Here is a 12505-nt window from a genome sequence, read left to right on the forward strand (position 1 = left end):
CATCTGCTGGCACAAAAGCCATGGTTTGTAGCTCTCACTCATTCTAAGAAAGCTGAGATCAGTTACACACAGGCACTACTACAGGAAATAAAGTTACTCAGACAGGGAGTGCCACTGACACACCTGGAGAGACAGTTTTCTAATCCAGGAGCAATTACATTGTGTCTACGAGGAAGCGACAGGTCTGCGCACCTGGGGAGGTACAGGGCACATTTCCTGCTGTGAGGATCTCCAGCCAGATGCCAACAAAACTATGAAACCACAGTGAGCTGAAAACACAGATTAGACATTTAACTGTGATTTGAAACATGCAAATAGTCTTTTAAAAGTCTTTTGTATTAGGCACTTACCTATAAACCTGGTGACAAACCAAAACATTTACATTTTACCACATTAAGCAGAAAACAAAGTTCAGTGAGATAAAGATTTAGCAGTTGGTCTAAGAACAAAACTTGTGGGAAAAAAATTACTCATAGGATCACAGACTAGTTTGTGTTGGAAGAGATATTACAGCCTATCTCACTCTAAACAGGACACCTTCCACTATCCCAGGATGCTCCAAGCCCTGCCTGACCCGACCTTGGACACTTCCAGGGATCCAGGGGTAGCCACAGCTTCTCTGGGCACCCTGTGCCAGGGCCTGCCCACCCTCACAGAAAAGTTCCCTCTCAGTGTTACATCCAAACCTGCCCTCCTTTGCTGGAATAACATCCCTTGTTTCTGTCTTTCTGCCTGTGCAGCTACACAGGCATCCACATTGTAGCAAGGAATGGATGAAAAGGAGGGGGGCAATTTTGATTTCTGAGCACCAATTTTATGGTGCACGGGTGGATTTTGCAGAGAATAGAAAAATATTTTTCTTTTTTCAAAACTCGGTAAACAAATCAGGAATATCAGTACTTCCTGCTTTTATAAAGTTCTGTTCCACTTATTCAGGCCTCACATTAGAAGAGCTGAACATACTCTGAGATTAGAAGCTACTTGTGTAGACCAAACTGGAAAAGAATCAGGCAAAGTACAACTGACTCAAAGAGGACTTTCTGCCCTTTATTATCTTCTGGACAAGCATGGCTGATGCCCTATCATCAAAACAGTCAAACTGCAACAAAATAGGAGAAAACATGGTTCTGGTCCCCAAGATCCAAGCTTCAAGAGGAAAACAAAGACATGGAGAGTCACATTTTACAGGCATAATTAGAGCAAACACTTGGAAAAATAAAGTAAGCAGAAAGTGATTTGTCAACCAGTTACAGTTTTAATATAAAAAGTTTTAGTCCATTCATAAGCTTAATTGTTCAAATGAAAATGAGTAGTGGAACTGAAATCTTGAACAAGGCGATTCCGTTTCAACATTGAGCTTGTTGGGTGACAGAGTCAGAACACACCTGTCCACACCCATAGTTGCCAAAAACTGGGGGTGTGGTTGTTGCCAAACACCACCAGACATTAGATTTCCTGAGGCAGATCTTCTGCAATGCCACAGCAGCTGCAGCTTGGGGGAGTTTAGCTGATTTTTGGCTAGTTGTACACACAGATGTTTCTATATACAGTCTACAAGGATTCAGTGAGGACAGTGACTGAAATACCTTCTCACTCTTTGTGGACACTCCTGGACTCTCCCAGCAGTGGAGAATTTTGCACACAGTGTATTATCACACCACATCTGCAAACATAGATATTTAGGTTTTGATGGTTTAAGTTTAGTGCCTTTCAGGAGTACTAAATTCAACCCAAAACATCCTAAAAGTTGTGTAAAGAAAACACTGATAACCGTGACAATTTTCCTGAAAAAAAAAAAAACCTCTCCAAAACCCAAAATAACTATGCACACCCATGCCAATTGTAGCTGCTCAGAAAAAAATGAAATGGCATGTAAAAAATAATACCTTTAAGAATAACATTGTGACCTGTTATTCATTCTGCCAGGAACATACAGTAACAGCTGTTTACAAACAGAAAAGATGGAGAAAGAAAACATCTCTCCTTAGGGCAAATGAAGTTCAAAAATTCTAGCAAACTATGGCAAAAAGGGAAGTATTTGCCCTAAATTAACACAGAAGGCAAGCAGGAAGAAAGATGGCAACTGTATTTCTGTCAGCCTCTTCTTATACAGTAACTTCCAGGAAGAGCTTGGAGTACTATTACCTGAAAAAATAGTAATAAACTCCCAATCTTCCTACCAAATTACATCACCTCTAGAAGTGTTTTGGTCTTTTAATACCTAATCTAAGGCTTTATGTCTACATATCACAATTGGGAGCTTGTTTGCTAAACAGAAATTTAAAAAAGCAAATACTGGTTAGTTGGCAGAGGGTTTCCAGGCCCTGGGGAGTCACAAGGTTGGAAGTCTTTCACCTGCACTTCGACTGACTGGAGCCAGCAATCTTGCTTCCAGAGACTCTCCCACAGGCATTTATTCCTGTCATCTCTTGTTCTCAGTTAATTCAGTCTTTAACAAACCCCTATTTTTGTTTCCAAACCTTTCACTTGAAGTTCTCTCAAATTAATTCCTTTGAAACCATTAAAAAAAAAAAAAAGAAAAGAAAAAAAGAAGCTAACAGTATTTTTTGACTTCAGGTAATTTCAACTCATATTCTGCAATTTTTTTTTAAGTTAACAGAGCTATGAATGAGTTAAGGCACCCAAATGCCCAGAAAAAAAAAAAAAAAAACCTTGGGCTAAATACAAACAAAGTGTTCAGCAGTCATTTAATTGCACAATCATCTCCCTAATTTGTAGCACAACGCTGCCAATGTCTTTAGGGATCCTAAAATACAAATACTAGAAACTCTGTGACTGTAACGGACAAGGCATCGACAAGACATTCCCAAGGTTCATTCTGGACCCCTGGCTCCTCAATGTAACTGCTACTCCTAATGTAATCAGCATTTAGCAGCAAGATCAGCATGTTCTAAGAATGAAATAAATATTCACACAATCAATACTAATGGTTCAAAAGCTCAAACACATTATTGAAATCAGTCGGTTTCCAATCTTTCTTCTGTCAATCCAAGACTGCAGAAACAAGACCCTTGGCAACAACACTCACAGCTCTCAGGACCACAGAAGCTTCTGCAAATGAATTCCAGGTCTGAAGGTTTGTTGTCTGTGGTGCCTGTGAGATGTTTTATTGTGTTCGGAGCTGGTAGTCTGTGAAGAGGAAAAAAAAGACAACAAAAACCCAATTTTAGTAATTTGTCTCATTTAAAAGAAGTAAAGTAGAGAAGCAAGTTGGGATAAAGTGATAAAATGCATTCTTATACTAATATATATATTAATACAATAATATGCAAATATCCATAAACACTGAGAGGTGGAATAGCCTTCATCTGAAGGAGGGAAGGGTTAGATGGGATATTAGGAATAAATTCTTTCCTGTGCAGGGGTAAGGCCTGCCCCATTCCTGGAAGTGTCCAAGGCCAGTCTGGATGGGGCTGGGAGCAGCCTGGGGCAGAGGAAGGTGTCCGTGCCCATGGCAGAGGGTGGAATGAGACAAGCTTTAAGGTCCCTTCCCACCCATTTTTGCTTGCTAAAAATCTAGTCTTTTGTACTAAACAGTGTCTTATATATTTTAAAGCTGGCAGGATGATATATGTGAGCATACTGCTAATGATGTGTTTGTTTTTAAATTTACCAAATTCCAGCTCAATTAGAAAAATGCTTGAACAGCATTACCACTCCACCCCATTGGGTCTTTCATTAAGACACCAAAAGGGGACAAGAAAACAAACAGCTGTAGCTTAATCTACTGTGTATCTAAACCAGACAATTCCATACTCAAAAATATGAGCTTCAATTAGTTGGTGTGTTCTGAAGAAACAAAATATTCCCTTCCTCTCACCTCCATTCTGGGTGATATACCGGACCCAGGGCAAAGCCTGATAGCCACTCTTCTCAATTATCTTCAAGTAACGAACCTGAAATGAAAGATCTGTAAGGTAAAAAGTTTCCCATGTTGGCCAAGCAGTATTTAAGCAAAAAAGAAAAGCAAAAAAAGCGACCCTTTTATAGGTAAAAATCTGTCTTATGGATAAGATAACATCAAGGTGAGAAACACCTCGCATGTTAGAGCCCTGCATGTGAATTTTTCAGTATTTCTGATTTCAATCACTAACCTGGATTCCTGAAGTGGTGAAATATGGAATCTCAAATTTTACACTAATGGGAGGTTTTCCTTCCTTGTCTTCAGCTTCAACACTTGGAAGTCCAAAGTGAGCTCTCATCAGGTATTCTTTTCCACCCTATCCAAAAGGGAAAGTTTTGGTTTTTTTTCTTGGGGGGAAAAAAAAAAAACAAAAACAAAAAAAAAAAAAAAAACCACAAAAAAACCCTCACAATGATACAAGTAGTTTTCTTAGTGTCAAACTGCTGAACTCCACTATTTATTCCTGCTCTTTTCCAGGGCTTCAAAGTAACATGTGTTTTTATTTTAAAAATCTTTTTCCCAAAAAAAAAAAAAAAAAAAAAGCAGATCCAGCCTGAGGCATAATTCATTTTCTCCCAGCCTCATACTCAAAAATTCAGATTAAACAGTGACACACAGCTGCACTATCACACCATTAGCAGTGGACAGAGCTCATGCTCATGGAACCACCCAAGAAGTAGAACCTGACAAAACTCCAACAGCTGCTGCTAAAGTCAGGCCAAGGATTACCCCACCCAGAGACATCACTCCAAAATCTGCTCTCTACCCGGGTTCTGAAAAAATGTCCAAGTGAAAAAAATATAAACAACATCTATTAGCAAGTTCCAATCTCTCATCCATGGAAAAACAGGAAGTGCTACACTGCTACTTGTCTGACACCAACAGAATTTGCTGTAGGCAGAGTCGAAATGCAAATGAAATATTAATGTTCAGTAATTATTACATTCTTGGGTGGTAAGAGTAAAAAAATAACACTTACTGGAAAAGATTTAATGGACCAGACGATTTCACTGTTCTCTGGAACCCATTTGACACTTCCAACAGTGGTTTTAAACTTTGGCGAGTCTGCATCGTTTGGAACTGGGATGTGAATCTCCACGTTGTTGGCAGTTGATCTACGCTTAAATTGACTCTTTGCCTAAAGAAGAAAAAAAATAAAGCAGAAAAGCAGGGCCTAAGTATTTTCATGATGCTGGCGAGCTCTGAGACCTGTGAGACACAGCTCCCCTCCACCCCAACCTGTTATCCTGAGAACCAGAACTGAAATTGAGATCAAAATTTACAAATGAAGTCTTCAAAGGTATCTAAAGTCCCACAGAAATACTGAATTCTTGTATAAAAATGCATATGCTGCTCATCAAGCTTTGAAAACAAACAAAAGACGACTAAAATTTGCAATAATTATTTAAGGATGTCTGACCTTGATCATATACTCAATGCGGCTGTGGGAATGTTTCTCAATCACAGACTCAATCCAGATCAGGGGTTTTACCTGGTGGGGAAAAAACACATCACAGCTCTGACTCTTAGACAGAGCCATTAAAATGTTGCTTTCCCATAAGACTACACTCAATATGTGAACCACACAGAACATGCAGCCTTGGGACATGGTTTTGTACTAAATGATTATACAAAGGAGCAAGCACTGATACACCAACAAGCAAAGGTACAAGAATTCTAGGCTTAAAAATGTGCATCTCAGATTAATCCCCAATGATAAACACTTGCATTGGAAAATATTTGATAGTTTAACATACTAGGGACTGAACTGTTTCTTTTCTATAGGCCTTCTCTAAATTGAATTTTTTTGACTTTTCTGAAACGAAGGCCATCTTTATCACCATGGCTGGCTCACTTCAATAAAACTAAGTGATATAAATACTGTTATTAAAAAGCACAACGAATTGCTACATTGACATTTTGTAGTTAGATTAAAAACATAGCCACAGTGTTTCAGAAACAGTTTCAATAGTGGTTGAAAATAGAGACTTATTGCTAAGTTAAGTCTAAACTTTTTTCTTCCTTCAGAAGGAGAGAGCACCAAGTTTTGCTATTAACAGTTGACTCAAAAACTCATGTGCTGCCCGCATTCTAAGAAAAAAAAAAAAAGGGGGAAAGCCATTGTGGCTACAATCTAAACCATTCTCATTTTAAAAAGGCAAACATCCAGACTCACGTGGGTATTGAGACGATATGACATGAGCTCAAACTCTCCATCAGGTGGGATGAAAGAGATTGTCCTGTCATTTTCAAAGCGAGAGAGACGAACACACTGGTGAAACTTCACATCTTCCAGTTCTACTGATTTACTTTTCCCACCTAGTAGAAAACACACAGGTCACACAAACTATGGCCCAAGACTCACCACAGCACAGCTGCTGCCTGCTGACATTCTTCCCTTTTAGCCACCTTTGTAGGGCTGGGGCAGCGACCATCCCCCTGTGCTAGGCACTGCTGAGGCACCTCAAATCCTGGGATCAGTTTTGGGCCCCTCACAACAAGGAAAACACTGAGGGACTGCAGTGTGTCCAGAAAAGGAAACAAGAGGTGGGGAAGGGGCTGGAGCCCCAGGAGCGGCTGAGGGAGCTGGGAAGGGGCTCAGGAGGAGAAAAGGAGGCTCAGGGGGGGACCTTGTGGATCTGCACAACTCCCTGACAGGAGGGGACAGCTGGGGGTGGTGGGCCAGGCTCTGCTCCCAGGCAACAGGACAGGACAAGAGGAAACAGCCTCAAGTTGTTACAGTGGAGGTTTAAGTTATATTGTGGGGAAAATTTCTTCCCTGAAAGGATGGTCATGCATTGGCACAGGCTGCCCAGGGCACTGGTGGGGTCACCACCCTTGGAAGTGTTCAAAAGACCAGTGGATGTGACACTTGGGGACACGGGTTAGTGGTCATCATGGTGGTGTTGGTCAGCAGTTGGACCTCATAACTTTAGAGGGCTTTTCCAACCTTTGTGATTCTATGATTACAATGCTACCCAAGATCCCAAAACCCATGACTCCAGATAGCATCTGTCATGATTATTATGATACTGCAACACTCACGGCCTGTATTATCAAAGAGAACTTTGTCATTCAAGCCAAGGCGCAGCTCGGGCATTCCTGAGAGGAAGACTCTCATTTTAATGGATCCAACTATCTCACTCCGTAACACGTTTCCGTTGGCACTGACCTGAACAAAGATGAAGAGCAAGGTAAGACATCTCTGATGTGGTATGTTGTGACATCAACAAACACTCACACCCTATCCCCATGCCCTGGGTTTTCTTGGATGTGTTTCTTACGAGGCATTAATTCAGTAGGATGAATCAGATCAGGGAGGTGAAGGGGCACACACAGAGGAGGAAAGGACACATCCAAAAAATCAGCAATACACACAATTAAACCATTATTTGTACTGGATTTCCTTGGGGGAACTACTTATTGATTATATTGCTTTGGGTGTCACAGCACACCCTCCACAGTCAGACTTTTTACTACAGGCTTTCATACAAAAAGCCCTTTTTAACACACCCTACTACAATTCTCATGCAACAGTTAAGGTACAAGGTACCCACCAGAAGGTTAACAGACTCTATGACATCCAGGAACACCTCATTTTTCCTGTATTTTATCCCTTCTGATCTCCATGAAACAGCGTTTGTAACAGTGGCAGGTGGGCGTGGGGCTCCAGTTTCAAGTTTGTGGCCTTCCTGAGTGATGTACCTTCACAACCATAGAATTGGCATTGAAAAAAAAGAAAAGTAATGTTGTTGATAATTAATACACATCAAAACATTTGTCTGCCTATGGAAAAAGGCTCAAAACATTCCAAGGGCTTTGCCACTATAAGTGATGCAGAGTGATACTTACTCTTGTAAAATTTTACTATCAGTGGTTTGTGGATAACCAAAATCCATAAGCTCATCTAACAACTCATAAATAATAACAAAATTATCCCTAATGCTCTCTTCTTCCAACTCCTTGAAATATTCAGAAAAAACCTGAAATGCAACAACAGGAGGGAGAAGAACATTAAACGAGGAAGAACAGCACATGCATCTAAAATAATAATCTTCTAAAGTTCCAACCCAAACCTCATACTTCCCAAACAGCATTCTGCTCAGATCAGCCCCAAGAAACATATCAAAACACATACAGAGAATCCTAGAATAAGCTATTATGGAAAATAATCATTCTGGAGAAAATATTTTCCACACCAGGTACAGATGAACCAGACACAGATCTATGTGAGGCACCACAACACATGCACCAATTCACAATCTCCTCCAGGTGCTCAGGTCTTGTGTGACTATTTACAGCACTGTGCCCCATCCTCTGCCCATACAGCTACAAAATATCAGTGCCCTTATTAGTGGCTAAGAAGATACTTCTACAATACAAAGTAAAAATGCTATTATGGAAGTTCTTAAAGAATGTGAAAGAGCTATGCACTTCTATTTAGACAGAAAAGAACACAAAGGTTACTTCTGAAATATACTCACCTGAACTACTTTATATAAAAATGAAAACACCAGTGATACACAAGCATTTTTCTTAGAAGTTGCAACAACTGATAAAGGATGTTCAGGAATGTGCATTTAAAAAAAGCTTACTAAGAGCATATTAAAAAGCCTAATTTTGGGCAATTAAGAGTTGTGTAGAAGACTGATGCATTAGCTACTTAACGCCACCTATGATCTCTGGAGATATGAAGGTAAACATTCAGGAAGTCATTAATTAGAGTAAAATTAATAAGAACACTTTTCTGGACCTTATACTGCTGGTGTATATTACACTTCATAAAGCATACAAGAACCTTATTTAATATAACCAACATTACCAAATATAGCCTCTTTATGCCACTTCACTCATTCTCTGACTTGCACTTTGACATAAAAAAAACAAACCAGCAACCACTGGCATATCAACACATCTGTAGCATAAAGGATACGATACAGGTTGTTATGTTTAATCCACATGAAACGAACTCCACCATGTGCCAGGATAGGAGAAAGTGTCCCCTCTTCTTCCTTTTCCATAAGGATTGGCATAAAATGTTCTACTTCTGACATGTCCACATCTCCACGGTAATTCCGACAGATCAGAACCTATCAAGAAAGTAACCAAATCCTTGTGTTTTCTCTTTGGCTTGTTTTTCCTGTTTCATAAGGACGTTATAATGCAAGACACGAAATGCTTGAAAGGCCCCTTTAAAGTCATCCAGCTTCCCTCGAGCCTCTCTGCATTTTTAAGTGCAAATCACAATGCCAAAATACCTTGTCGATTAGAACGCAAATACCAATATTTAACTGCAAGGTCACGTATTAATATTTTCCAGACCTACCCTTCCCCTAATACGGCTCACGCTCCAACAATGACTTTGGGATAGGAAAACACGCAACTCCTCTGAGGCAAAGCAGCTGCAGTAACGGCAGAGATTAATTACCCCGGGCATGCCGCCTCACTCAACATCTCTACCGGCGAGGGACTACAGGCCACAGCTCCCCCGTCCCCGCTCGGTTAATGCGGGGCTGGCCGAGAGGAGGTGCCGGGAAGGGGAACGCGGCCCCCGCAGCCCTCACAGAGGCGGCGGAACCCCAGACTCGACGCCGGCCCCGCTGAACCTCGCGGCCGGGCCTCACCTTCCCCTTCAGGTCCAGCACATAGACGGCGCTGGCCGACATCGCCGCGGCCGGGCCGCGTCCCGCCCGCTCCCGCTTCCGCTGGAAGTGACGTCACAACCGGAACCGACGGCTGCGCGCCGCGACGTGCGCGGCGCGGCGCGGCGAAAGGACACGGCGGGGGGGGGGAAGCGGCCGACGTTAAATAGTCCCGGCGAGCTTTCCCCGGGACTGCGCCCGGAGCGGGCTGAGGGGGAGCCCCGGACACGCACCCTGTACCCAGGGCTCAACGGAGCCCAAGCCGGGTTAAGAAAAATATTTCGATTTAAGCGGCGCCTTAGGATTTCGAACTTCAAGATACTCGTTATCCCTCAGAGGGGGTAAGAATCGTAAAGGCGGGTTCGGCTGTTCCAGAGCTCCACACACAAACTTTGCTCAGCGCACCGCCCCGATTCTATACGTGTGTCAGCACCAAAAAAGGGATGAAAGCAGCGTTTTAATAAGTTACATCGAAGTTACAAGTTGCAGCGGAGCCCCCGAAAGGGCTTAAGGTAGAAATAATACTGTTTTCCACAAAAACAGGATTCAGTACCCGGTGCACAGCGAGCCAGTAATTAGACACGAGAGAGACACACCATTTATTTCAGAGTTGCACAAGCCTGAGTGCTCGGTGGGATTCCAGAAATCCACCACATCAGCTACCACAACTTGGACATCAGTTAGAGCTTGTTGGCTGCTCTCTTTCATGGATTAAACATCCCTTCTTGCTGATTATGCTTCAATGTATACAAAGATCAAATATCAAAGACTATCCTTTCATAAGACAATTTTACATATTTCACATTTTGCAAGATGGCCTCTGACAGAACTTGATAGAAAGTAATCATAACTTAAAACAGAAACTTAAATGTGAGAGTCTTCACTTCAAAAAGGGAGAACTGTTAGAACCAAAGAAATAAATGTTTTCCATCTGGCTCACAGCAATTCGTCTTGGCCTTAACCTCACTATAAACACTAAAAATACCAGCCCTCTGCATTGATGTAAACCAGAACTCCTCAGCCCAGAGGAGACATTGCTGGGTATTTGGTTTAAAAAAAACAAGACTATAAGACAGTATAAAGTCATAAAAGCTCAGAAGATATAATAGACAATATGAAGAAAAGAAAGATTTACATGGCAATCCTGCTTGATACAAATAAAACATGACTCCAGCTCCCGAGCCGTGTAAAGCAGCCCGGTCATTTAGTCCAGCTGACTTTGGGAATGTCGTAATGCTCAGTCAGAGTATCCAAATGCCTGTTGAAGTCCTAGGGGAGGGAAAGAGAAAGAAAACGGAGGCTGACATCACCAAGTTGATCCACAAGACTCCCTGCGTCCCTGCTTGTTTCCCAAGGTGAAACAGCTCCTTCAGCCCAACAGTAAACGCACGCTGGCCTAAGGAACTCGGGATAGTTTTGCTCACCTCCACTCGCTGCTTGTGGGTTTTGGACGCTTTCTTCAGGATCCGCTCCATTTGCTGCAGGAGACACAGAAGGGCCGGTTACTCCCGGCGCTCGCACCCCGCTCAGCGGCCGCACCCGAGGGGTGACGGCGGTTTCTAAAGCCTTACCCGCTTCTCCTGCATCTTCTCGTAGGCCACCTGCGCCGGGGTCCGCTTGTCCAGCCCGCGCTTCTTCTCCTCCTCCTGCTTCTTGCTGCTCACGATCTGCTCCAGGATCTGGGCCTTGTCTTTCGCCTTCTTCTTCTTCCTGCGGGGAGGGCCCGGTCAGCGCTCAGCGCCGGGCTGCGTATCCCCTCCTCGCCCCCCGTTCTCCCGGCCGCTCCTCACCGCCCCCCGTTCCCCCCCGTTCTCCCCCGGCCCCCTCACCGCTTGCCGGCCCCCAGGGCCCCCCCGCTGCCCTTCAGCCGCAGGGGCCCGCGCTGCACCGCCTCGTAATCCGCCATGGCGGAACGGCCGCGCCCGCGCCCCCTGCCGGCACTGCCGGGAACCGCGCTCGAGCCCCGCCCGGCCCCTCCGTGAGGGGAACCGAGGCGGCAGTGAGCCCGGGCACCTCCGGCAGGGCAGCGGGAGCGAGCCCGGCCCCTCCGTGAGGGGAAGCGGCAGTGAGCCCGGGCACCTCCGGCAGGGCAGCGGGAGCGAGCCCGACCCCTCCGTGAGGGGAAGCGGCAGTGAGCCCGGGCACCTCCGGCAGGGCAGCGGGAGCGAGCCCGGCCCCTCCGTGAGGGGAAGCGGCAGTGAGCCCGGGCACCTCCGGCAGGGCAGCGGGAGCGAGCCCGGCCCCTCCGTGAGGGGAAGCGGCAGTGAGCCCGGGCACCTCCGGCAGGGCAGCGGGAGCGAGCCCGACCCCTCCGTGAGGGGAACCGAGGCGGCAGTGAGCCCGGGCACCTCCGGCAGGGCAGCGGGAGCGAGCCCGGCCCCTCCGTGAGGGGAACCGAGGCGGCAGTGAGCCCGGGCACCTCCGGCAGGGCAGCGGGAGCGAGCCCGGCCCCTCCGTGAGGGGAACCGAGGCGGCAGTGAGCCCGGGCACCTCCGGCAGGGCAGCGGGAGCGAGCCCGGCCCCTCCGTGAGGGGAACCGAGGCGGCAGTGAGCCCGGGCACCTCCGGCAGGGCAGCGGGAGCGAGCCCGGCCCCTCCGTGAGGGGAACTGGTAGTGAGCCCAGCCTGAGGGTGTCTCCGTGAGTGGAACCGAAGCGGGACTTGCAAAATGTGGACTGTATCAAAATTATTTTAAATCAGAATGGTTTTTAAAATGCAAACTCCTTGTATACTTTCAGACCTAATCAGCAAGAAAGGAGACCTAATAGGAGAGAGCACCTAGCAGCCCTTAGTCAATGACATATGGGAACTAACAAGCTTTAGGGATGTATTAAATCAAAGTGTTGATTTATGTGTATGTATACGTTGGTAATTTGGCAAAGGACACGTGGTCTGTATATCCTACAGCTGAACTATCTTCATTATAATACTTAAGATCA

General features: G+C 44.8%; 2 protein-coding genes across 7 annotated transcripts; both read right to left on the reverse strand.

Moving 5' to 3' along the window:
• Window positions 1-1026: 1026 nt before the first annotated feature.
• Window positions 1027-9603, reverse strand: AP1M1 (adaptor related protein complex 1 subunit mu 1). 6 transcript variants are annotated; one of them, XR_009934041.1, is made up of 13 exons: window positions 9550-9603; window positions 8859-9015; window positions 8410-8477; window positions 7778-7908; window positions 7483-7630; window positions 6971-7097; window positions 6102-6244; window positions 5346-5417; window positions 4905-5063; window positions 4116-4241; window positions 3842-3917; window positions 3050-3150; window positions 1027-1663 (listed from the first exon to the last, which is right to left on the reverse strand). XR_009934041.1 is itself a non-coding variant. In XM_062510325.1 (12 exons), the coding sequence occupies exons 1-12, from the start codon at window positions 9589-9591 to the stop codon at window positions 3128-3130; spliced, it is 1272 nt and encodes a 423-aa protein (XP_062366309.1). In that variant the 5' UTR covers window positions 9592-9603; the 3' UTR covers window positions 1027-3127. The 6 variants fall into 6 exon arrangements, 5 of the variants coding, with proteins under 5 accessions (XP_062366309.1, XP_062366310.1, XP_062366311.1 ...); XM_062510325.1 differs by having other exon boundaries at window positions 1027-3150; XM_062510326.1 differs by having other exon boundaries at window positions 1027-3150; window positions 6965-7097.
• Window positions 9604-10142: 539 nt separating this feature from the next.
• On the reverse strand, window positions 10143-11520 carry FAM32A (family with sequence similarity 32 member A). Its single transcript, XM_062510394.1, has 4 exons — window positions 11397-11520; window positions 11139-11277; window positions 10992-11045; window positions 10143-10836 (listed from the first exon to the last, which is right to left on the reverse strand). Exons 1-4 carry the CDS (start codon window positions 11471-11473, stop codon window positions 10768-10770), a joined length of 339 nt encoding a protein of 112 aa, XP_062366378.1. The 5' UTR covers window positions 11474-11520; the 3' UTR covers window positions 10143-10767.
• Between the last annotated feature and the right edge of the window lie 985 nt (window positions 11521-12505).

This window comes from Cinclus cinclus, chromosome 28, assembly GCF_963662255.1.
Source record: "Cinclus cinclus chromosome 28, bCinCin1.1, whole genome shotgun sequence".
Lineage (NCBI taxonomy): Eukaryota > Metazoa > Chordata > Aves > Passeriformes > Cinclidae > Cinclus > Cinclus cinclus.

What these genes read in the sequence shown, in the direction of transcription:
- AP1M1 (XM_062510326.1), bottom strand. Translation starts at nt 9,591, where the DNA reads ATGTCGGCCAGCGCCGTCTATGTGCTGGACCTGAAGGGGAAG. An exon ending in GATAGTAAAATTTTACAAGA is followed by an intron (nt 7,631 to 7,777) that starts GTAAGTATCACT and finishes ATGGTTGTGAAG; the next exon opens with GTACATCACTCAGGAAGGCC. An exon ending in TCACCACTTCAGGAATCCAG is followed by an intron (nt 3,918 to 4,115) that starts GTTAGTGATTGA and finishes CTTTCATTTCAG; the next exon opens with GTTCGTTACTTGAAGATAAT.
- FAM32A (XM_062510394.1), bottom strand. Translation starts at nt 11,473, where the DNA reads ATGGCGGATTACGAGGCGGTGCAGCGCGGGCCCCTGCGGCTGAAGGGC. An exon ending in AGAAGATGCAGGAGAAGCGG is followed by an intron (nt 11,046 to 11,138) that starts GTAAGGCTTTAG and finishes TGTCTCCTGCAG; the next exon opens with CAAATGGAGCGGATCCTGAA. An exon ending in CCCACAAGCAGCGAGTGGAG is followed by an intron (nt 10,837 to 10,991) that starts GTGAGCAAAACT and finishes TCCCTCCCCTAG; the next exon opens with GACTTCAACAGGCATTTGGA.